Source organism: Melospiza melodia, chromosome 2 (genome assembly GCF_035770615.1).
Source record: "Melospiza melodia melodia isolate bMelMel2 chromosome 2, bMelMel2.pri, whole genome shotgun sequence".
Classification (NCBI taxonomy): domain Eukaryota; kingdom Metazoa; phylum Chordata; class Aves; order Passeriformes; family Passerellidae; genus Melospiza; species Melospiza melodia.
In genome coordinates this window covers 89,534,055-89,557,344 of record NC_086195.1, presented here as the reverse complement: position 1 = coordinate 89,557,344, position 23,290 = coordinate 89,534,055, and the positions used below count along the sequence as shown (strand labels likewise).

Sequence of the window (23,290 nt, the reverse complement as noted above, 5' to 3'; positions counted from 1 at the left end):
ACCCACATTTGGTCCAAAAGGGAGCCAAAAAATCAAAGTGAAAAATAGCAGCAAACCAAGGGGCTAATTGCCTTAGGAAGATAATAGGAATATTCAGACCTCAGTCCCTCACTTAGACACAGGGAATTTCCAGTAATGCTAAAACTTGTTTCAGTAACTCTTCTCAAAGAAGAGTGAATAACACCTGTATGGCCCTGTCAGTGCTGGGATATCACAAAACTGGTTAAAACCGTGCACAAGTTTTCTCCCATGATCTGTTTGCAAGTTTCAGTTCCATTCACACTTGAGGAGATCTGATGCACACGGCGAGGAATAAAACTTGCTCTTAACCTGTGAGTTCTCCTGAGACCTTGGCTGTGTCCCCAGCTGTGTGCAGAGGGGGCATCTGCATTTCACATGCCAGGCATGGATTCTGCTCCAGCACAAAGCAGTTTTTGCTTTTACAGTTCTATGTGAGGAGTTTATGCAGAACATGAAATCCTCTGTGCTTTTTTTTTTTTTTTTGCAGACAAACGTAAACAGATTTTCTGAAAAGCCTTTCAGCATTGATACTTACTACATCATAATTTTGTTCCAGAAATTCTGCCACCAACAATTTGTGTCTCGTTAGCAGGTCCTGGGGAAGAACAGAGAAAGGTTAGCTGAGAGAGCAAGTGCCTGTGATTGTCTCTTGATTCTCAAATGTATTTCAGCAGTTTTGACCAGAAAGCATTTACAACATGATTTCTATAGGACTTTAGTACTATAGAACTCAATTAATGTAATGCTAACAGAATCAAGACAGACCTATTCTAATACCTTTTCTTTTTATTGCTGTTTCCTTCCCACCTTCTCTTGCTGTTGATAGATCATAGTGCACAGTAGTCACATTAAACAAGGATGGGCAAAAGGAAGAAAGAAAATTAGCCCTTTATGGAGGATGAGCTATGGTCTCCAAGCCAAAACTGGTCTCCAAGCTACCCCAGAGCTGGGGATGATGCTAAGCCCTATGATGCTATTGCTCATCTCCAAGAATACAAGAAAAATTGGAATTCAACTGTATATCCACCTAGCTATTTAATAATGAAAGCCAGGCACCAACTTCAGCTAAGCCATCCAGGCTCCCTCCACCTCCACTGCCTTGCCTGGAAGGAGTCTCAGGTAGGTGAGATGAGTCTCTTCTGTAGAGCTTTTTCTGCCCGGGGTTGGCTTTCTGACACAAAGCAGCAGCAGCAGACCTTCCAGACAGCAGGACAGACTGCTTCCTACTCCAGAAGGCTAATTAATTCAAATTTAAATTAAAAGAACCTCTCCCACAGAATAGTGATGCTGGTGCTCAGTGGCAGAGATGCAAATGTTCAGTTCCAGAAGAAAGTGTGTCTTTTTCACTGGATGAATAGCTGTGAAATGAGTGGCCAGTGTGGGGTATTTAAGTGTGATTTTTATCCTACTGCTTCTTTTAAAATACAACATTGATCTCAATAAAGGCCTGACGAAGTCCATTCAAATTGGTATTTTTCAGTGAATCAAGCTGGTATTTTTCTGCTCTTTTTTATAATCTTTTTCTTGGTTTCTCTACCCAGGCAGAGACTGAAGCTGATCAGGAGCTCAAGCTCAAGCAGATGCACAGACACATCCTCACAAATAAAAGAAATCCTTTACATACTAATCCTTTAATTTATTTTTACCATCAATTATAAGAGGAAAGCAGAGCACTACAAAATCCAGTGCCTGTTTTAAATAATCCCTTCAATTAGCAGGACTGCAGTGACAGCACTTTTAAAGGCTGAAGTGAAACACATGATTCAGGAGCTTTTATGCAGGGCACTTGGAGGCAAGTACAAGTCCTTCAATAGGGGGCACAAATGAAACATAATCCAAAATGAGTTTTTCACAGGAAATGAGGAAGCATGGAGCAGCAGCATTCAGCCAGCACATTCCAACTGCTGCTTGCTCCCTCCACAGACAGCTTGTACCTTGAAATACAAGCCCTTTTCTCTGCATTTTTAACAACTCTGCTTCCTCTCTGCAGTGCACCTGGATAACTTTAATTAAGAAGTACATCTTCAGATCATAATTCCAGTGCTTCCCTGCTATAAATATCCTCAGACTTTAATGCACATTTAATTGAGCCCTCCTCTGGTGCATAGACTAACCAAGACTTTCAGCTCTGAACCAGACACCGCGGTGGCAACTGCAAACCCAACATGGGGACACCAGAAATGAAAATGTGAGTTCAGTAATGCAGCAAGCAAACAATCATAGCACTTCTTTTCCCAGCATTAGAAATGAGGTAGCTCCATATTTCAGTTGCTTCCACATAATCTCTTGCTGTTCCAGCTATTCCGAGTAACAGACAAACAGGCGATGAAATGAGCAGCTGGTTTCTTTCCAGAACTGACCATGTATCAGGTGATAAGAGATAATTAAAAAAAAACCTAAAAATGCTGTTTATACATGTACCCCAAGCATTTTAAAAGGTGAACTGTGTCCTTTGTCTGAGGATGAACTGCCCTCATACTCCTCTCTTTCCAGTGCACACGAGGATGTAGAATCCTATTTTTAAATCCTGCTAAAAATACACTCAGTTCACAGGGGACAGGAGTACATGCTACAGCTGTAGATCTGTGAACAACACCAATCTCTCTTCTTTTTGGGAGGACTGTAGCAGTCTACAGTCCCTGCCACAGCTTAACTGACCCTTATCCCCATCCTGCCTCCTGGCTGGGGTGAACACTGCTCATCACCACCAACAAACTTTGCTGTCCTGCTTCAGCAGGACCTGGGGAGAAGATGCAATTCCCTTCTGTCAAGCTGGGAACTGAGTCCAGGAGCACATTTTCTGACCAGAGACAAATATTCTTTTGAGCATAGGGTAAAATGTTTCATGCCAGAAACAGAAGAATTAAATACCTCAGTTATGTTGCATTTTTATACCTTGTCTGTGTTTCTGTGCTACTTTGAATTTCATAACCTTTACCTAATGGACACCACAACAGTGAAACTTAAAATAATGGAAAGATGCTGCAATTGATTAAGGGGTGATTTGAATTGCTAATCCTGCTCAAGTCATTACTGAAGAATGCAATGTTATCTCCATTATGCAAATCTTTGTCCCATTCAGTAGGTTAGTAAACACCAGTAAAAAGCCAGGCTTCAGTGTATGTAGAATCACTGAGCTGAGCTCTAACATTCCTTACAATTACTCCTGAGGTCTATCTAATCATGTTTCTAATTAGCTTTGAAAGGAAAGAATAAACAATGTGTTTCTATGACAGCAGGGAGCTCAGTGATAGAAGAAAAAAAAAGGAGTTGGATCTATATTTAGAAGAGTCTTTGACTAAAAAGATTTTCCCTCAGCTTTCCTCAACTGTTTTTCAGAAATAAATTAATCTTCCCTGTGTGTGGAGTTCACAGGCATCGAATTTATTTTGGTTTTTTTTTTGCTCAGAGACTGTACTAGCACTTGGTGGGAAGGATGATGGTCACATACAAGCTCCAAGAAATTTGGCATCTTCACCCAACTAATTTTTAATGCAACACAAACTCTACACAGGGCACTCTGCTCTACACTCTACAGAGCCTATGCAGTGCTTCCACTTACTTGGCTTTTAGCACTACAGTCCTTACCCTGAACCATGGGTCACAAAAATAAGACTATGAATACACTGCAAAATAATCAGCAGGCTTGGCATTCATCTCTACTTGACTGCTGAGCTCAGAAGGGACAGCAAAAATTACAATTATTTCAAATGTTAGTTTTAAATGTTGCCTTCTATTCACTCGTGTGGTCATGATGGGCAGTGAGTTTGTGGTGGGGGAAGGTAGGGAGAGAAGAAGGTTATGCATTTTACAACAGCTGTAGGTAATACATGATTCATTTGAGTTTTAAATGGTAGCATAAAAGACTGAGTTATCAAGGGGAAGAGTGTTTATTAAATACAGATTTACATTTCTCTAAAGATTCTTTGCAGAGTTGATCACTGTTGTGAATCCTGCTACAATCAGACCAAGGGTTAATTAATTATATCCTTTACTGAACAATAAACAAGCCACGCAGTTCAAAGGCACACAGTGCTCAGTGATGACTTCTGATGGAGTGCTGCTTTTGACACAAACTATGATGCATGTACTGAATAATTTACCTTGAATGTAGCAAAGGCATCAGAAGCAATATCAAATGTTGACATTTCCACATATTTAAAAAAGTCTCTGAACTGTTCTGAGAACAGTATGATTTTGGCCAAGGGCTCATGGCGGATGCACTCTCTCAGCATGATTCCACAACGTAAGGCAATATTTGGGGATTCGTATCTGGAGAATGAAGAGAAACAGAAAACATCAAAACATAGTAGAGAGAAGATTAACAGGCACCTTTCTAGCAACAGGGAACTTTGTGGCACAGGAACACCTATTGGGAGGGACACAGCCCACCGAGGGCAGCTCCCAGCCACAGTGCTGTGCCCAGCTGCAGGACCTCATCCCAAAGCTTAGGAGCAGACACAGACAAGGCTGCCAGAATTCTTCATTGCAAACCTCTCTCTTCCCAAGCCAAACCACATTTTGGTGTAAATTTGCACTACTCCCCCTCTCTGTGGAAAGACCGTGGGGAGTGTGCAACATTTCAACAGAAATCCTTCACCCTTTTGACCTTGTGAGAAAGCACAGCCTGTACAATATAATAACCTCCCTTTTCAGATTCAGTTCTGAGCTCCTCAGTTTATTCAAGAAAACTGTAACACCTCATGACCATCCATCAACTCCCACTCCTCCTCTAGAGGACATCATTCTGCAGTATTAATGAGGAAAGTTGGAAGAGTCTCTCCAGGCAGTCTACACAGGATTAAGCTTTCTGTAGCTCTGAAATTTATTTTTTTTCTTCAGTTTAGGAGGAGTTGGGCTCAATGCCTCTTCTGCAGAGGCTCTGGCTGTGATAGGACACAAGCAGCCATTCCCCAAGCCACAATCCTGCTATGGCACATGAGGCCCTGCAATAGCCAGGAGCCAGCACACGTCTCGCCCTTGGAAAGGAAGGAAGGGAGGGAGGGGGGAGGAAATTCAGATCATCTTCAATTTCTATAAAGTCTTGATTTCTTTAAAGCTGAAATTAATCTGAAACAAAACTGTTAGAAACACATTAAAAAACAAAAAGGATGAAATCCAACAGTCAAGAAAGATTTAAAATTATTTTTTTCCATCAGTCTCCCAGAAATCATGTGAAAGGGGTGAAGTCCAAGGGGACAGAAAGCACTCTCTGTTTCAATAAACTGGTTATATTATATCAGAGCTGTGTATTATCACCCAGAGCTTATCAGCATCATTTTTCCTTTGCACAATTAATTCCTATCACTAGGCCAAAAGAAATACATTTTTTTAAAAAAAGGAAGAAAAACACAAAATGCCATCTGTGCTGTAAGTGAGTGGGCCCTCAAATTTACCCCTAGCATGCAGTTTAAAAGAACAGTTGTGTTCTGCAAGCATACCAGAGCTGCATACTTCAACCTGCTGTCAACAATAGTTGGCTTAATGAAAATGGATTGCTATTCCAAACAGGCAAATGAAGCTTCCCACCCTCAAGGAAAGGCAGGCACTCAAGCCCCTATTTGTTTTGGTTTGGGGAAGCATTTGCAAACTTGAATTTCTAACTCTTCAGACAGCAAAAATTCACTGATGTTTCCCGTTGAGGCATCAACTCCATTAACAGGAATACTAATTTTTAAGGAAAATGAGGCAGAGTTGCTCCTAGGAGTGCAGCCAGGAAAATATTTAATAGTTGGCTAATGAATATTTTGGTTGGAATAAAAGCAAATTACATTGTTTCCAGCACAATAACTTTTACAAACATTAAGTATCAACAGAATCATTCTTAGTCAAATGCTCCATTATCTGGAAGTGGGTTATGGACCTTTGGCTGTTCACACAAGCGAGGGAAGTTGGGTTTGGTGCCTGGAATAAGCCTGGAAGAAGTTTACAGGCTGCCCAGTCATAGCTACCATGTCCTTTGCACCCACACTTACATGCAAAGCCACCAGGCAGGAATGATAGAAATGTGATTCAAATCACTTCTAATGAGCAATTAGTGTTCTATGCTGATGTATTTCCACAGCAGAAAAAAAAATGAGTTCTTCTCTGTTTGGATGAACTTACAACCTAAAGAAACCCCCACACAGTGAATACTGGAGAGAACTAGAAAATGAAACAATGGACTTGAAGTATTTCAAAACACTTATTGTGAAGTTTGAAAGGGGCAAGACTGAGAGCAGAAAAGCATTTCTGTGCAAGGGGAATCATTCTTCCATGGTTAGTGCAGAAGATAGTACAAGGTGAGGAGCACAGGCAGGAGATTTGGAAGGCATCAAGCCTGGGAGACACAAGGTCTTAAACAGAGGCATTCTGATCTGACTTTACATTACTTGTATAGCCTGAGTTTATCCTTGGATAGACTCAAGGGGAATTCTCCAACCTCAGCCAATACACCACTAAAGCTTTGACTGGGCTGTGATATGAAGAGGTCATCACAACACAGGCTGGGGCAGTGTCTAGGTAGAGATAGCATGTGGCATGAGATACAGATAGGTATTCATAAAGAAGCTTCTGAATTTGTCACTTGAGAGAAACAATGCAAGCGCCATAAACTAAGTCCTCAACAGTCACTGTCCTAGAGGGAAAGTATTTTAACTTACAAAGGACAAAGTTATTTCTGGGCTAATGCAATAGGCTGACACCAGAGCAAAAAATTGGCCCAATTACAACTGGTTCTCTATGCACACCAAATACTGCACTCATCTGAAATCCTACACACAAAGCCTGCACACAGAAAAAAGGAGGCTATTAAAGCAAGTGCAAAGCAATCCTTAAAGCAAGTGCAGCAGCAAAGTCAAATAACCTACAGAAAAGAAAGAAAGAAAGAAAGAAAGAAAGAAAGAAAGAAAGAAAGAAAGAAAGAAAGAAAGAAAGAAAGAAAGAAAGAAAGAAAGAAAGAAAGAAAGAAAGAAAGAAAGAAAGAAAGAAAGAAAGAAAGAAAGAAAGAAAGAAAGAAAGAAAGAAAGAAAGAAAGAAAGAAAGAAAGAAGAAAAAAAGTTTACTATATGCTGTGTGTTTTCTGAAGCTGAGAAGCTGGAAGGAAGCAGGCAACAAGTGAAATGAAGCCTAAAAGGTAGGAACTGTTATCTCAAGTTGGCAGTTCCACTGGAGTATGAGACAGGAAACACTGGGTGGGAGCTCTGATTGAAGATCCTTCCCACCCAACAGAGCTCACATTAAGCCACAAAAAAGGAACCTCTTGCTTTTGGGGACTGACACAGGGCAGAGGAAATTTTGCATCCAATGGAAGTACAACAGTCACAATAATCTTGGCCATTTCTTTTATAGTCATGGTAGAGGTGGTTTTTTTTCTCTCCAGGCAATGTCATGATGTCATGTAACAAACACAAAACGGCACAACTCAGCCAAACCCACTTTCCTTTAGCAGAGTTTGATTTCCTATATTTCCTATAGCATTATATAAATATATATCTATATAGTATAAATAATATAATTCATTCAGCATTAAATAAATAAGAAAACATGTCCTCAAGTCACATTTTCACGTGGTGGTGCCTAACATGAGGTGCTTGTTTCCCAGTCCTGCAGCTGACTGCACGCACACCCCCACGCTGTGGGCATGCAGCAATCTGTGTGTTCAGGGCCCTGCCCTGGCTGCAGGCACAGATTTTGGGTCCCAGCAGCAGGACACAGGCAGGGAAGGCATCATCACGTCTGACATCATTACACTGTTCTGCAGCAGCTGCTCGGGCTGGGCAGGACTGACTCTGGGCTTCTACTGTGGATTCAACTGCACTTTTTAACAGAAATTGCAGAAATGGCAATTCTGAGCCAGTGCAGTGCTGCAGAGGGCCAGTCAAGACATCATGAACAAGGACCTCAAGGACCACAGACACTGCTGCATGAGCAAGATTCTCAAAAAAAAGCATCTAAGTGATGCTATTTAAATTCATCCACCAGCTCAGGTCACTTGCTGTAAAATGTCTGTCAGAAGCATATATGCATAAAAACTTTACTATTTATCTTCTTAATATTCTTGGTTGCTACAGATGCCAAAGAAAATCTGGGACATAATCCAAAAATATTTTTATCTTTAAATAAAGCCCAGACATATGGTAGTGATACATGCTCAATGTGCAAGATCAAAATGAGTGAAAAACTGAAAAAGCAAAGACAGAGAAAAGAGAAGAAAATCATTGTATATACATAGGAGATTAAAAACAGTTTGCAAAAATGATAGAGAGAATTATCATCATTGTCCTGAGATTTAAAAGACCAAAAAAAAATGTAATGCTGAAAGTTGTGGGGTTAATTACAGAAAGAATTTAAAGTTGAAGTTCACTTGTGGCCACAAGTGTTGGAGAAGTCTGTCCCGCAGGCACAACTACTCTTTTAATGCATTTTTGCTTCTCTCTGTTCTACCACTCAGTTATTTACAGACACCACTGCTGGTCACTCCTGCAATGCAAAAAGGTCTAAATGAACCTGAGCAGTCACCAGCAATGCTACACAACAGTCCACAGTGAGAAATGGAGTACACATCACATGGGGTGCAGTCAAAAACAACCAGCACATAATTATTTCAACATTAAGTTTTTGGTGAAGAAATAGCAGCCAAATGAAATAATCTGATCATTAAAAAGTATAGAGTTCCATAGAAAGAAAGTCAACAGGAAAAAAAGAGTAAGAAAGCTGGAACAAAATCTGAAACCCCTTTCTTTTTTTTTTTTAACTAAAAGTGAGAGAGTAGATGAACTGCAATGCCAGCATGTTCCAGGCAATGCTCTTTTTTAATGAAACTCAAATTAAAGCACCTACCCTTTAAGAAGCATGAATAGGATATGTGGATGGGCACTGATGTATTCCACAGTAGGGCTGCGTGTGCCAATTTGTCTTCTCAAGATGTTGTTGAATATCTGGGAAACATCCTTTTTGCCCTGTTACAGAAGCAAAATATATCTTTGCTTAGAAAAACACGAACAAACAACCATTTACTATATCAATTTAAAGTGCAAATGAAACTGAAATCAGAACAGGTCAGCCTTTTTTTTTCCCTCCTGACTCTCTGCCTCATATTTGCTGTTTCTCCAATGCCACAGGAAGGCTTTCTCCTTCGGGCAGCTCTGATGGCTCCCGACTTCCCCACTCCCATTTGCACCTTTTTTTCCCTAAATGAAGATGTACATTCCTCCTACACTGCCACCCTGGCTATTTCAAATAGGAACACTAAAGCACATTAAAAGCAAGCCCCTACCCCGAGCCAAGCCTGCTGCTGCTGTGTGTGCTGTTAGTCCCATAGCCTCCAAATGTGAGTAACAGAGCTGGTACCAAAGCACTGCCACACTGCCTACACTTAAAAAGCTAAAGCTTTTTATCAGTCCAGTGCAAACAACTCCAAGTGTGATTACATTTCTGAAAATCAGGGTTAAATTTAACCTGTGCCCATTATTTACCATGGAAAATTGAATAACTACAACCAATAAAATGGCTGCCTCACATGTGTGTCTCTGCTTTAATCAAAACTAAAGTCCTTATCTTTTTCCTGATGTTGTGCTGTACGCATCCATCTACACAGTCACAGCTTGTCTCCAAATGCTTCCCTGTGCACACAGCTTTCCAGAAGGTCTTTCCAAATCATGTTCTGTTCAGTCAGAGGGCTCACCAATCCATCTTGCATTTGAAATCCACATCCTCCCCCACCACCTTCTCCCCTGGCACAGCAGCCAGATTGATGTGAAGTTAAGGGAGGTGGGGGATGCTGCACTCAGGACCAGTAACCAAGGCACTGAGTCAACAGCAGGTCACTATGCACAGGGCAAGCTAAAGCAAAAGGTCACCTATAATCTGTACATGCTGATTGATCTCTCGTGGGAGGACAAACATTCCTTGGCAGAGAAATTATTGAATGTTTGAAGCCAAGGAGCAGATAGTTTCACATGGAGGAAAATTCCCTGGTTTCACCTCTACAAATAAATCAGTGCCGAGGAACACAAAATATTCTGCCTTCCTACTTGTTCCAGCCCAGCTGGCTTGGAGACTTGGAGACTCTGGGAATTAAACAGGAGAATCAAATCAGTGCAGGCCAGTCCATCTGCCTTTATCTGCAACACTTTCTTTGACCCTGAGACATAATTTCAAATAGGCTAATTCTGTATAAAGTCATCCCATTCTCCCCTATCTTTACAACACCCATATCATATGCCTGGAATCCTGTGATCCCTATGGGCTTCAGCAGTTATTCCAAGATGAAAACAATTCAGACAGAGAAGAGCTGTTGAAAGGGTGAGGTAAAGATGGCCAGAAATTAAGTGATCCTCTCTGCTTTGCCAAATTTTATATTGGTTACTCAATATTGTGTGCATTGCAGCACAATATCCATGAGCAGAGAGGAGATACAGATATATAGATATATACAGATATATAGATATATATAGATATATAGATATATAGACATATAGAGATATATAGGTATATAGATATATAGATATATAGATATATAGATATATAGATATATAGATATATAGATATATAGATATATAGATATATAGATATATAGATATATAGATATATAGATATATAGATATATAGATATATAGATATGAGTATCCAATTATAGCTAATTTTCTAGAGATCAGTGACAGGGAAAGCCAGAGTTGATCTCCATGGGTTCTCCAGGAGGGAATGGAGGCAAATAGAAGGGAACCATGACAGATTTTCCTCACCACCTGACAAACATTAAAATTGTAGGAGTACTTTTGAAACACTCCTTACTTGGATCTGCAATTGAATTTTGCCTTATAATGAAATACATGTGGCCACTGAAGCACAAGATAAGGCAGCATGAAGAGAAAGTGGCTAGACAAGAACAAAAGAAACCTGCCAAGAATGCATTATTTAAATAAAAAATTGTATAGTACCTATATCGTAATTTAGCCCCTGTTTCAAGGCAAAGTAGGGAAAAGATTATAAAATCACCAGTCCTGGGCTTGTAGTTATTTACTGCCTATTTTAGGGGCTTTACAGTTTGTGAACCTTTAGGCTTACACACAGTAACATGTACATTTTTAGTTGACTTCTGTTGTTTGCACATTTGCCTCAGTTCTTTAAAGTTCAAAAATAAATTTCATATTTTACATTTCAGAAAAGCCCAGATCTTGATTCTGGGCTCCTGCCCAAACCTGACTTTAATGCCTCAAAACAATATCATCACTGAAATTATATCTTGTTTGTTGAGTGGCAGAAGCAATAAACCTGTGTCTTCTATGGATGTGTGATGGATGTGTGATGGATGTGTGATGGAAGTCTCCCCTACACTGTCTTTGAAAACACCTCTTCAAAGGGAAGTTCAGCTGTGAAAAACTGGGATCAAAGTGGGCAGCAGGGTTGGTGAGGAGGACACAGGGAGTCAGGAAAAAACAGAGTAACATTATTGCCTTCAGAAATCAGATTTTCAGTAGTTTATGATTTGCTTTTTACCATTTCATACGGATCAAAAAATTAACTTGCATTTAATGTTACAGTGAGATGCAATTAATGTTACAGTGAGATGAAATTGCTTGTTCAATGAAGCAAGTTAAATACCAGCTGTAGCCACCAATATAACAAAATGGAAACAGAAAAGTTGATAAACTGGAAAAGTCAGTGGGAAGACATGAAGACAAAGCAGCTCATGCTCTTACTGTCCTCTTGTTCAGTGATGTTTGGTTTCTAGTGTTTTGTCCAAAGAACATGTATAACAGCGTGGCTAAATGATTGGAAAGCTTTTGCAATGAATAAAAATATATTTTGCAATAAGAATTATGAGAATTGTTTGTAATAACAGCAATTCAACAACAAGTTAAGTATTTCATCCAGTGCTTGCATTTTAGGACTGTGTGTTTAATATGTTGATACAAAATTTTTCTCTGGCAAAAGCAGTACAGACTCTCATGTAACTAAAAAAATGCAGAAGTCTCCCTTCTGTGATTTCAGTATCTTCTCCTTCCCTCTTCTCCATTTCTATTAAAGGGTTTTTTAAGGGCTTGGTTGTTGGGTTTTTGAGTATTTTTGTAATTAGATATTTAACAGTAACCAGAGGAGGCACAGAGAAGTCAAAGCATTAAAAAAAAACCTCCTGAACTTAAGACCTGAGCCAGAGTGAGAGAATTCCACTAAAACTTTTCAAAAACCGATACATTTCATTTTCAAAAATTATTACAAAATAAATAAATCAGTCCTTGATCCTGGATTTACTGGCGGTAGGGGGTGGAGTGGAAAAAATGAAATCACCCATTTTCCTCCCTTTCATTCATTTACAAAATGGAAAGAAAATAACTTCTACACATGACTCCCACAAAAAGTGTCTCTGAGAGCACCAGATCTCTTTGAGAAGCTGATTTTTCCCTCCAGCAGCTACCTGTGCATTGGGTGCTGCTCTGTTCCAGGCTCAGTGGTGGAGGTTTGGCTCCTGGGCTCGGGGGATTTCCCGCTAGTGGTCGGACACTTGTGAGGCATCCCCAGGGGCCACAGAAATCATGGAACCCATACCAGCAGTTATATTCCTTTATTCTTTTAATTGAAACAGCTAAGCGGGGGACAGCCAAATTACCTTGTGACCTGCTGTCTGTTTTTAACATGTTTTTCAATTCCTTTCCTCTCAGCTAAACCATTTTAATTCTTTCAGTCTTTGTCATATGAAATTCTCCATGCTTCCAATTATTTTTATTCCATGTCCCTGAACCCTCTCTAATTTGGACACTCTTCAGAGACAGCAGGTAGCTCTATTAGCACTATCCCAAAGATCATCCTTGCAGTTTACAAGGTTGGTCTTAGACAGTATTCCCAGCACCATGTTGTATCTTGTTTGGATACACATGGAAATATTTCTTTATATATTTTTGGTTTAATTTTTAAAAATCACATTTACTGCCAGTGTCCTCAGGACACCAACCAATCTAGAGCAGCAACTTTCTTCAGCCTGTGGAAAACAGTTTTGAATGCAATGAAATTATTTAAACTTCAGAAAAATATGGCTCTAGTCACTGACAGCACCAAGACCAAGGAGTTGATAAAAGTTTATGAATGTTGACCTACCTCAAAATCTATCAGCTGCAGGTTGGCAATGAGTGTCACTAGAAGGCCACTGTTGTAGAGCTCTTGTGCCAGCTGGGCCACGATTTCTGTGGGTGGCTCTTTGTCTGTGGTCCCACACAGAATTTCTTTCATTGCTTGCAGAGATTTTGACACTTCCTCTGATGCCTTTTTGCCAGCAGATAATTGGTTTTGTTTTAAAAAAATGAAACAGGAAAAAAGAAAAAGGTGTTCTTTTAAAAGGCATGCATTTCAAAACAAATGTTTTTAAATGTACTTACAATGATCATTATCTATTGCAAAATGATATCATAATTCTAGGTAATCACGGAGGCTGGAGCATCCATCCTATACCCTGCAGGCTTTACACAAGATAAATTCAATTTATACATGACATATCACCATTTACAGACCATGAGCACAAAATAGGGCCAAGAGATCAATTACCAACCAGCACCAGTGAGATCCTTGAGCAGGTTTGGAGGCAGGCACAGCCCTGCAGAGGCAGCAGCAATTTCACTGTCGCTCCCCCTGTCCTCCCCAGTGGGCTCCATGGCACTCGTGGGGCAAGAGGCTCCAGATGAAGGTGCCAAGCCTTCAGGTGGCTGCTCCCACCAGAGGGGGGCTGCTGGGCTGCCTGCCCACCCAGTGCTTCCTGGTGGGCTGTCCCAGCTCCTCTGCTGGGAACCCAAACAAACACTCACAGCCCTGTGGCACTGCCTAACCCAGCAGGCAGCTGAACCCTGCACAGCCACTTGCTCACTCCCCTCAGCAGGATGGGGAAAGGAACTGGGGAGAGGAAATAAACTTTTAGGTTGAGATAAAGATAGCTTGATAGGATAGAAAAGGAAGGAAGAAATAGTAGCAGTAAAACAACAATAACAACAACAAACACCCAGTGATGCACAGTGCAATGTCCAGCCAGCTCAGAGCAGCAGCCCTGGCCAGCCTCCCCCCAGCACTGTGTGCTGAGCACAATGCCATGAGACAGGGAACATCCCTTTGGCCCACTGGGGTCAGCTGTCCCAGCTGTGCCCCCTCCCAGCTCCCTGAGCCCCAAACCACTCTCTGGTGGGGTGGGCTGCAGAGCAGAAAGGGCCCTGACTCAGTGTGAGCACTGCTCTGCAACAACTAAAACATCAGAGTGTTGCCAACTTCATTCTTATCCTAAATTCCAAACACAGCACTCTACCAGCTACCAGGAAAAAAAAAATTCACTTTATCTCAGCCAAGGTTGACAGCTTCACATTGCCTCATCTCATTTCTCCTCATCAGGTGTGGTTTGACCCAGCATCTTCCACATGGGATTTGTTCACTGAGCACACAGGCACTTCAGCCTCAGGTTGAGAAATTTAAATGAAACAATTTGCTTTAGTAAAGCTCCACAGCTGCCGCCAAGTGAAGTAAAATAGATCTTTCACATCTTTTGCTCCCACCTAGAGTATACTAATCCTGTGCAATGTTTCAGGTACCTAATGTAGAGAATGAATCAGAATTGCCAAATCTTGACCAGCAGGATTGCAAGAGGGAAAGGAAAGAGCCATGCCTGTAAACAGGTAACAGCTCAGCATTCATGCAGTCAGCAGGTGAAAATCAGATGTGAGTGATAATACAGATTCCCAGGGAAAAGGGCCACTGGCTACAGCATGGCAGCTCTGGCTCACACTCTCCTCACAGCTATGCTCCACTTTGAACCAATAAAGACTCTGTGGAGGAAAGGAGTAATTTTTTTTTCATGTGGATGTGTGTGCTGTAAATCCCACCTGCTCCAGCCACGGGGCTATGGAGGCAATGGCTCCTTCTGTGTCGGGTTATATTTAATACACACATCACCTGCAGCAAGGCTGACTGGATTCTTTGGCAGGGAGTGGGAAGGAAGTAAGGATCAGGTCTGAAAGCAAAGCTGAGAATGACAGCAAACTGCCAGGCAGGATGCTGAAGACAGCATTTCACATATTTGAAAAATCTTGACTTGAAGTTAGCCTTTTGTTAGCATAGCAGGTGGGGAAAAAATCAAGACAAACACAGAAAACCCAAGAGTGACTTGTAAAAGCTGACTGGAAATCAATGGATGTTCAAAGCCACATCAATAACTTCAATATATCTCTCACATATATTGAAAGGAAAAACATCATGCTTTCAAATACCACCCCATCAATCTGCACAACATAACCCCACAGTGCTCTGAAGAGGCATCTCCCACCTGCTGCTGATCTCCCAACATTTTCAATCACAGATTTTATTCAAATTAGTGAATAAAAATGATACAAAAAACCTGGAAGTCTTAAAAAAAAACTAAAACCAAAACCAACCACACCAAAAAGCAACTTTTACATTGCAGCTACCTGGAAGATTTAAGCATTGATTTTGCACAGCATAAAGAACTGCTCTCCCCCAACCTCTTTGTACCTTCTTGCAGTTTTCTCCTGGTTGAGATAGGTCAGCATGGGCAGTGTGTAAACGAGCATGACTGTGTGATAACTTCTAACAGCAGAAATCTTGATGTTCCTTGCCATCACTCAGCAAAAGAGCCTATTTTTACCTCAAATGTTAGTCGTGTGTCACTTGAGATATCCCACAGAGTACAGATGGGATTAACAACAGGGGCTCTATCTTAGAAACTAAAGCTCTAAATCTTTATAAGAGCTAGGGAAATATTTTCATTTCAAAGGCAAAGCCCATACATTTTTGGCTTTCCACCCTTTCTGCTGGGCTGGGTGTGAATATCCCTGGCATTCTGTAGTTTAAAAAAACCATTAATAACTTTCCTTTCAAGTATAAGCAGTCCTTTCTGATATGTACAAAAAAGCTCTGCAGGACTTAGCTTTAGGTTTAATTCTCAAAAAGGAGGCAAAAAAGAGCAATGTGAGAAAATGAAACATAAAACACTGGTGCTGGTGGACAGAAGTGGCCACCACAGCTGCATTTCTCTGATCATCTGCCATCCCATCCACTGTCTCCTCAGCTTTCCCACATGCAATTTACATTTCATGTGCCATTTCCTCCCCCTTCACAGCATCTCCATGGTCTGTGTTTTGATGTGCAACTCTCCACCAAAAGTTATTCACGGTCAAATCTAAGGACTGCTCCTCAGTGGATATCCCTCACAATATATCTGAAGGAAAACCATAATCCCAAACACAGATTCTTAAATTAACAGCCTTCATTTTGACATTTCCACTTAATCTCACAGCAATTTTAGAATAATACTTTAAGTACATAAGCACTGTTTCTGGGATGGAAACTTTCTTAATACACAGAGAAAAAAGACATTCCAAGATCCAAAGACCCAACATCTGTCCAAAACAAACAACAAAGCACATTTATTCACTCAAATACATGGAAAATACAAGATGACAGAAACATATCTGCATGAGAAGTCAGACCAGTCCTGAGCCTCTTTAGGAAAAATTGCAAAAACCAACAAAAAGCTTCAGCAAGACATCCTCACCCCAGCTGTGTCACAAACAGAATTTCAGTGACAAAAAATAAAAAGGATTCACTAGAAAACCCTAGTTCTGACTTCTATGCTATTTTTTCTTTTCAGTGGCAAGAGCAACAATAGCAAAGTGCTGCAACCATCACTCCAGCAGAAGTTAGAGCGCAAAAGAAACAATTTCATGAAATATCAAAGCATTTCAGCCATTTGCCTCACTCTTGCAATTAGGCACAATCTTATTTCCAGCAGATTTTCCTTTACTCCCTTAGGTACAAGTCCTTTCCATCATGACTGAATTTATGCCATTATATCTAGAGAGGCTCTTGTGAACAGAGAGGAAAAAAGAAGGCAAGGAGAAAACTACACACATAATCCTAAACAGAACAGCTTATACTTAGACAAACTAATGTCAAAAGTGGAATATGCTGAACTTTGGACAATCAGAATTTGCAGGTAGGGACAAAAAAGTGAGAATGAAATGCAAGCTGATTCCCAGCACACACAGACAAGTATTGCTGTGCCTGCCCAGGTGTCAGGATGTCAACCTCCTAAGCCAAGTTTCTGGTCTTTCCAACAAGAACTGACTCTGCATCCACAGAATGTAGTTTATAATGGCCATCAACCCACAAGAGGTTTTTGGGTCCATTTTGAAAGACAGGATTTTGTGTAAATGTTGAAATCTAACAATCCTTGGGTTACTCTGCCAACCCTACTGGACTAGAGGATCCACAACAGCCTTGAAGGTGGAAAACAGACAGTATAGATAAACCTGCATAACTTCTCTATGTTAAATTATAAACATGTTCAACATCCCCTCCTCATAAAGCTGACTTTTTGTCAGTTTTTATGTGTCTTTCTAAACCTACCAACAGCTTCAACCAGAGCTGGAAATTTTATAAGTTGAAGATTTTTGTCTTGGTTTATTTTCCTCACACATCAAAGTTTTGTCACTGTTGACATAACGGGAACATAACAGAAAGAAAGCAGCTTACAGAAAAATGACTCCCTGAAATTCGATATGAAAAGATCTTCCCTGAAAGACTGATTGATCTTCAAGTGTGGGATAGGCTGTGGAGGGGAGAAACACAAGAATATGGCAAATAGGCATATACAGGTTCTGCCTGTGTACCTAGCACATTTCCAGGTCCAAAATCTCTCTATAAACTGTTTCTCTCTTGCACAGCAGCAGACAGTAACGCACAGAGATGCCTGCCAGGGCCATGTTAAATACTCCAATGTGTGATTCAGAGATCTGCCAGTACTCCATGCTATATATTGCAACTAAAAGCATAAAGCTCCTTGATTTGGTCTTATCTGGTTTAAAAATATTCTCACTGTGTGATTCAAACTAATTTTTCTCCTAAAAAGCAGTGCCAATGCAGCTCTCTCTACATGGAGGATTCCCAAGAAAAGCCATTAGCAGAATCTGAATCAAGCAACCACGTAACCTCAGGATCACCCCAACTGACTTATTCTTGATGCAATTTCATGCTGAATGGATCTGCAGGGACAAGCTGTGGGTATTTTGGATCAGGAGGCCTGATGTCTGTTATTTAGCAAAACATTACAGACCTGTACTCAAGGAAGCTGGCAAAGACAATTTGGGCAAGCAAGCACAGCAGGGAAACGCCTTTTAAAAGGATGTATGATCAAATGGACAAGACAGGTTTGCCCCACCTGGACATAAATTCCTTTCCCACTGTTAAGGCTGCACTTTAGACAGAACTAAAGGTTCTGAAGGTCCTTAAAAATAAAAGCAACCAGAAGAGACAGGTTTAAACTCTTGGCACCAGAACCTGATAGTATCTGGAGTTTCTCCCACCTCTAGAGCAATAACAGGCCTTAGCAGAACAGGGAAGCTGAAACATGAAACGCTGCACAAAACCCCAGGACACACAGAGCTAGGGGGAAGGGGTGCCAAACCCTTCTTATCTCATTCCCTTGGTTTCAGTGTGCAGCATGAAATGGAAAGCAATTTTGCAACTGGCAGCTGCAGAATCGCATCCATGGGTATTCACGTTCCCGGCAGTCACGCAACTGTTCTTCCATGCAAATGCACACAGAGCCCTCGGCATGCACCTCATCTCACACACCAGTCCCCAGAGCTCTACCAACACAGCAGCCAGCAAGGTGAGCAGCAGCCAGGAATGGCTTCCTTGTTGCTATGTAAAAAAGCAGGATTTATTGATAGAAGTATTTGTTCCAGATATCTTGAAGTCTTTTAATTGTAGCCTTAATAAAATGCTGCTCTCCTGACCCTTGTGAACAGCACCAAATTTGTTACAGCACGTGGAGATGAAAGAGAGGACAGGTTGCAGTGACCTACCTGAAGGAGGAGTCTCGTTAGAGAGATTTAAGTGAGAGGGGCAGAAGTGTGACACTTCAGGTTATTTTTACATCTCGCTTCACTGTGCTTCTGAGCACTGACTAAAGGCACTTCAGCCTGCAGTTCTGCCTGACAGGAAAGCACTCAGCACAGTGCTCTGAACCTGCTCTAATGCATTTGGGGTTCATTTTCCACAATAAACCCTTTTCTTGGATCAGCTATACCAGAAACTGCAAATCTTTCAGCCCATCTAGACCACATGCAAAGATTACACCAAGTTTCGACCAACCTCAGATCCGTTTGTTGCACTAAATTAAAAGCCTGTGACACTTGGAAGGCTTTTGCTGCAGGGCAGGTTCAGAAAATGTTACCCAACCTGTAGGCACCACAGATGGCACTGAGTCAGGCTGCCACACCCCAAGGTGTTTGGTTAGCAGCGGCAGGGCCATGTGCTCAAGGATGTCCTTCAGTGACAAACTGGATGCCACCCGCACTGCTTGGTGCTGACTGGGCCCAGCAGCTGAACACAGGGCTTTGAGAAGTCAGGATGTCACACCCCTTCTTTTGTGAGCTTGGTCAGGCACCCTTTCTATCAATGTTCCTTTACAATAGCCATCAACAAAGACACGGCGACACACCAGCAATAAGTGAAGCAGTGTGACCAGAGCGTCACATGCTGTCCATTCTTCCCCAGGTTCAGCAGGTGTGGCCTCTGGGTATTATGGCTTCTCCTCATCCCTACTTACATGCATCCTCCAAATGCTATAGGAGTTTGTACCAGAAAGAAGAGAGCCTCAGCTATGAAGGCTTTCTTTCTTATGTATTTAATTAGTTTCCTGCTTTTCTAGGTAGTTCCAGTCCAGTTCCATTAAATTCAAGGACTGATCGATTCTACATAACTGAGATTAAATTGTAATGACATTTATACAATACTGCAATAAAGCTTAATTAATTGTTCTTCACCACATCAAAGCCCAAACAGGATGTCAGCAATTGTATATGCTTGAAGAACACCTTATTTCCTTTCAGATGTTGTAAGAGAGGAGGATTATTGACAAAGAACATTTTAGTCCACTTTTCCAGCTCTGTCTTACCCTACTTAATCTCCCAATTATTGCATTAAACTTGCCACTGCTGCAATCCCTCATTTAAAATAGATACTATTTTTTAAAATCTGTAAAAACAAGGTATTAGAAAGAGCACTTCAGAAGAAAAGGAGAGCCAGATGTGCTGGCGCTTCTCAACCTGTGGTCTATCAACCATCAAAATGTATCTGAGAAAATGGCAAAGCTTTAAGCACACATATATCCATGCAAGCAAACAAACAAGAAAGCCTACATAAAAAAATAAGAACCAAACATCAAAACTTAACCTATTTTTTGAGCTGGGAGTGTTAAAAAAGCATCAGAAAGCACTATGGCAACACAACACATTAATAGTTTCAAAAAAATTAGACACATGGAGAAAGTGGGTCAAATTCAATCCTTATCTAGGGAGACAGATGCTAGTGAAGTCAATAGAGTTTAGCTAAAGCTTGAATGGGTACTATTCCATGAATAAAAAAAAGCATCATGAAGGAAGAGTGCAAACCTATCTATATTATGTGTGCATGTGGAAATGCCTCAGAAAATATGTATAATTTCCTTTACACTTACAACTAGCTTCTCTGCATTCTGTCTATCAAGTTATATCCTCTACCCTCTTCCCATTGCCTGAGAAGTCTTAACTGCTGTGCTGCAAAGTTCCCTCTAGCTGTGCACTCCATACCTTGGCAGGAATGATCCTTTCTGCAGTATTTAAAAGCATCCCCTCTAAGACACAGATGGTTCCTGATGAAAGTTGCACAAAGTTGTATTAGAAGCATCAAGCCCCTTTCTGTCTGACCTTGTGCCCTCCTGGCTGCCCATGGCATCTTCACCTCATACTCACAATTTCTCAGCTGGAAAGGAAAGGCGGTTTTCTGCCAGCCCTGCAGTTAATTCAGGCTTTGTCCCACTTCTCTGCCAATTCTGCCTGTATTAGCAGCTTTTAGCTGTCTCAACCCACATACCACATTGGCTGTACTACAATAACAGCTTAATTGTCACAGGATAAATCTTCTTGTTTAAGCATCTGAAGCAAGTCCTAGTTGGAAACTACTTTGCACGCAAAATCAGGGATGCTCTGGAGTTGTACCCTGGAAGTACAACTTTGGTTTTATGGTGAGGCATAACAATACTCTTTTAGTTCTTACAGCAGACTAGGAGCTAGAAAGCTGAAAAATTGGACGGCCCTGAGTCACAAACTTCCCAGGTCACAGGGCTACGGGGTCCAAACCCAGCTCTGAGACATCCAGGGTCTCTGGCTCTTGCAGTAGCTAAACCTCTAGGCCCTTTCATGAAAGTTTGACAAATTTCTTCTCCCTCCAGAAATCAAATTTGAGGTAGAGTTAAAAACCTTGCTAGGTTTCCAAGAGCACAGAGTACAGCACTGTGCTTTGTTTCTCTTTGCTTTTGTTTTCAGTTGCGTTTCTCCAATTATTCTCATGAAAAGACATTACTCATTAGCATTACTGAGTATATTTTGAAAACCTGCGGGCCACTGAAAGTCTTCCCATTGTCTTTTCTTCTCCAACTCAAACTGCAAACAGAAATGGCATTACTAAGCTCACAAACCTGAATGGATAGCAGCAGGTGTGATAGGGCTGGGTGGTTTTGCAAGAGCTGTATTTTTCCTGCCAGTTTTTAAAGTTTATCACCATCTCAGTAGTAAAGACAGTTCTTATGATTTACTTCCATAAACTCAGGAGAATAAATTTAGCTATTTTCTTTAACAGGTATTTATTTCAGGACAGCTCAGTGGAACACTTCAGATGAAAGGCAGAACTGCCAAGGAGTCTCTAACCTCTCCTTCTGCAAGGAAAAGGACGCTATGTGCTTCCTTGACATTACAGTACAAAGCCCTGAGTCAACAGGCCACATAAGCTTAAACCAACCCAAAAAAAGGCTTTCCTCACCTTCTGTCTTGCTGCTGAAGGGACTGCCTTGTCCCTCTCTCTCCTCTCCCCCAATCACCCCCATTCACCCCAGGAACAGCCTCTACCCCATAGCAATGAAGTACACAAAAACTAAGTAAAAATCAGCCTCTTCCTGTAAAATAGGCACCACTGAGCTCATGAGCTGTTTCCATTCTAACACACCAGGGAAGCATTCTGTATCTTTTGCTCTGGGAGGAAAACACACACCAGCTGTTCTGACTTTCACAAAAAATTTACATTAAGCACTCAGTTTTCTAAGAAGTCTGAATTTCTCCTTGTCACTGACACCCAAATATACAAACCAGCTCAAAGCCAAAAATTCTCAAAACCACAACTCTGAGGAGTCACTCTGCAGAGCAGATCAAAAAGAAACCCAAGTATGGAGCATCTGCTTTGAAGGTCTTCTTTAATCAGGCTCCAAAGGATGAATTCAGCAGGGCAGAACAGATTCTGCAGATTTATTTAGTTACTTTTTTTATGTTTTAGTTCAGAGTCAAATTCTCTCCATTCTCAGGTTACTGAAGGTATTTCAGAATGAAACATCAAATACTAGAGACCTCCCAGAAATCCATGTGACTTACCTTAGGTAATTAACATGCTCTGAGCTACTTGCTTTGAACCAAAAAGTTTCAAGAGGATTTCACTAAGGGTGCAAAGGGCTCCATGCCTACTTTTTGGGTTGGGTTCGTTTTCATACAACTTCCTGCACAAGGTGGGGGAAGCACAACATGCACACATGCAAAAATCAGCTCCATGGAAAATGTATCAGTGTCCCTTATCAGCTATTTTTGCTTCCACTGAAAATCACTTTTAACTTAGTCTGTTGTTAACTAAAACCATATATTTCCACTACAGCAATAGTGTAGAGGGCCAGAGTCTCAGATGCAAAAAATAAAAATAAAAAAAAAAATTAAAAATTTATACAAGCTCAAATTGCTAACTGGGAGGATTTTGTGTGTTGCATGGTACCTATTAAGTGGTTACTGGAAAAGCAGCAAAAGTAACTCGAGTCTGTGTCATGGAATTAGAAGAGAGCAGTAATATTAGCAAAACCCCAGCACTATAAATAGAAAATGAGTAGCACACCTCTTTTAGGAAGCACTGGCACCCAGAACATTAGAAAGGATGAACAGAGAGAGATCTCTTTTATACACATCTGGACACATACAGCTTTCCTGGTTTCTGGAAACTGTGTGCATCAGAAGTAGAGTTTTTCTCTGTGGGTACCTCCACATTAATTGGCAACCTCATTTGTTATCCTGCTAACACCATTAACAGTACAATAGCTTTCACACAGCCTTCCAAGCTGTTTTGCTAGATTCATCTCTGTATAAAGTAGTGGGAGATCACCCTTTGTTTTGGCTGAGGCTCCTGGATCTCAGCATTTTCTGTCTGAGCCCCAGATTTTATGTATTTT

General features: G+C 41.0%; 1 protein-coding gene across 6 annotated transcripts in view; it reads right to left on the bottom strand.

Moving 5' to 3' along the window:
• The window catches only part of CAB39L (calcium binding protein 39 like), a 59,727-nt gene that overhangs the window by 10,689 nt on the left and 25,748 nt on the right, over positions 1 to 23,290 (bottom strand). For all 6 annotated transcript variants that reach the window (XM_063149286.1, XM_063149284.1, XM_063149283.1 and 3 more), the window contains 4 exons: positions 13,096 to 13,260; positions 8,842 to 8,960; positions 4,125 to 4,293; positions 557 to 616 (listed from right to left, as the gene is read on the bottom strand). In XM_063149286.1, the coding sequence (XP_063005356.1) occupies positions 557 to 616; positions 4,125 to 4,293; positions 8,842 to 8,960; positions 13,096 to 13,260 (513 nt within the window). The remainder of the gene's footprint in view (positions 1 to 556; positions 617 to 4,124; positions 4,294 to 8,841; positions 8,961 to 13,095; positions 13,261 to 23,290) is intronic.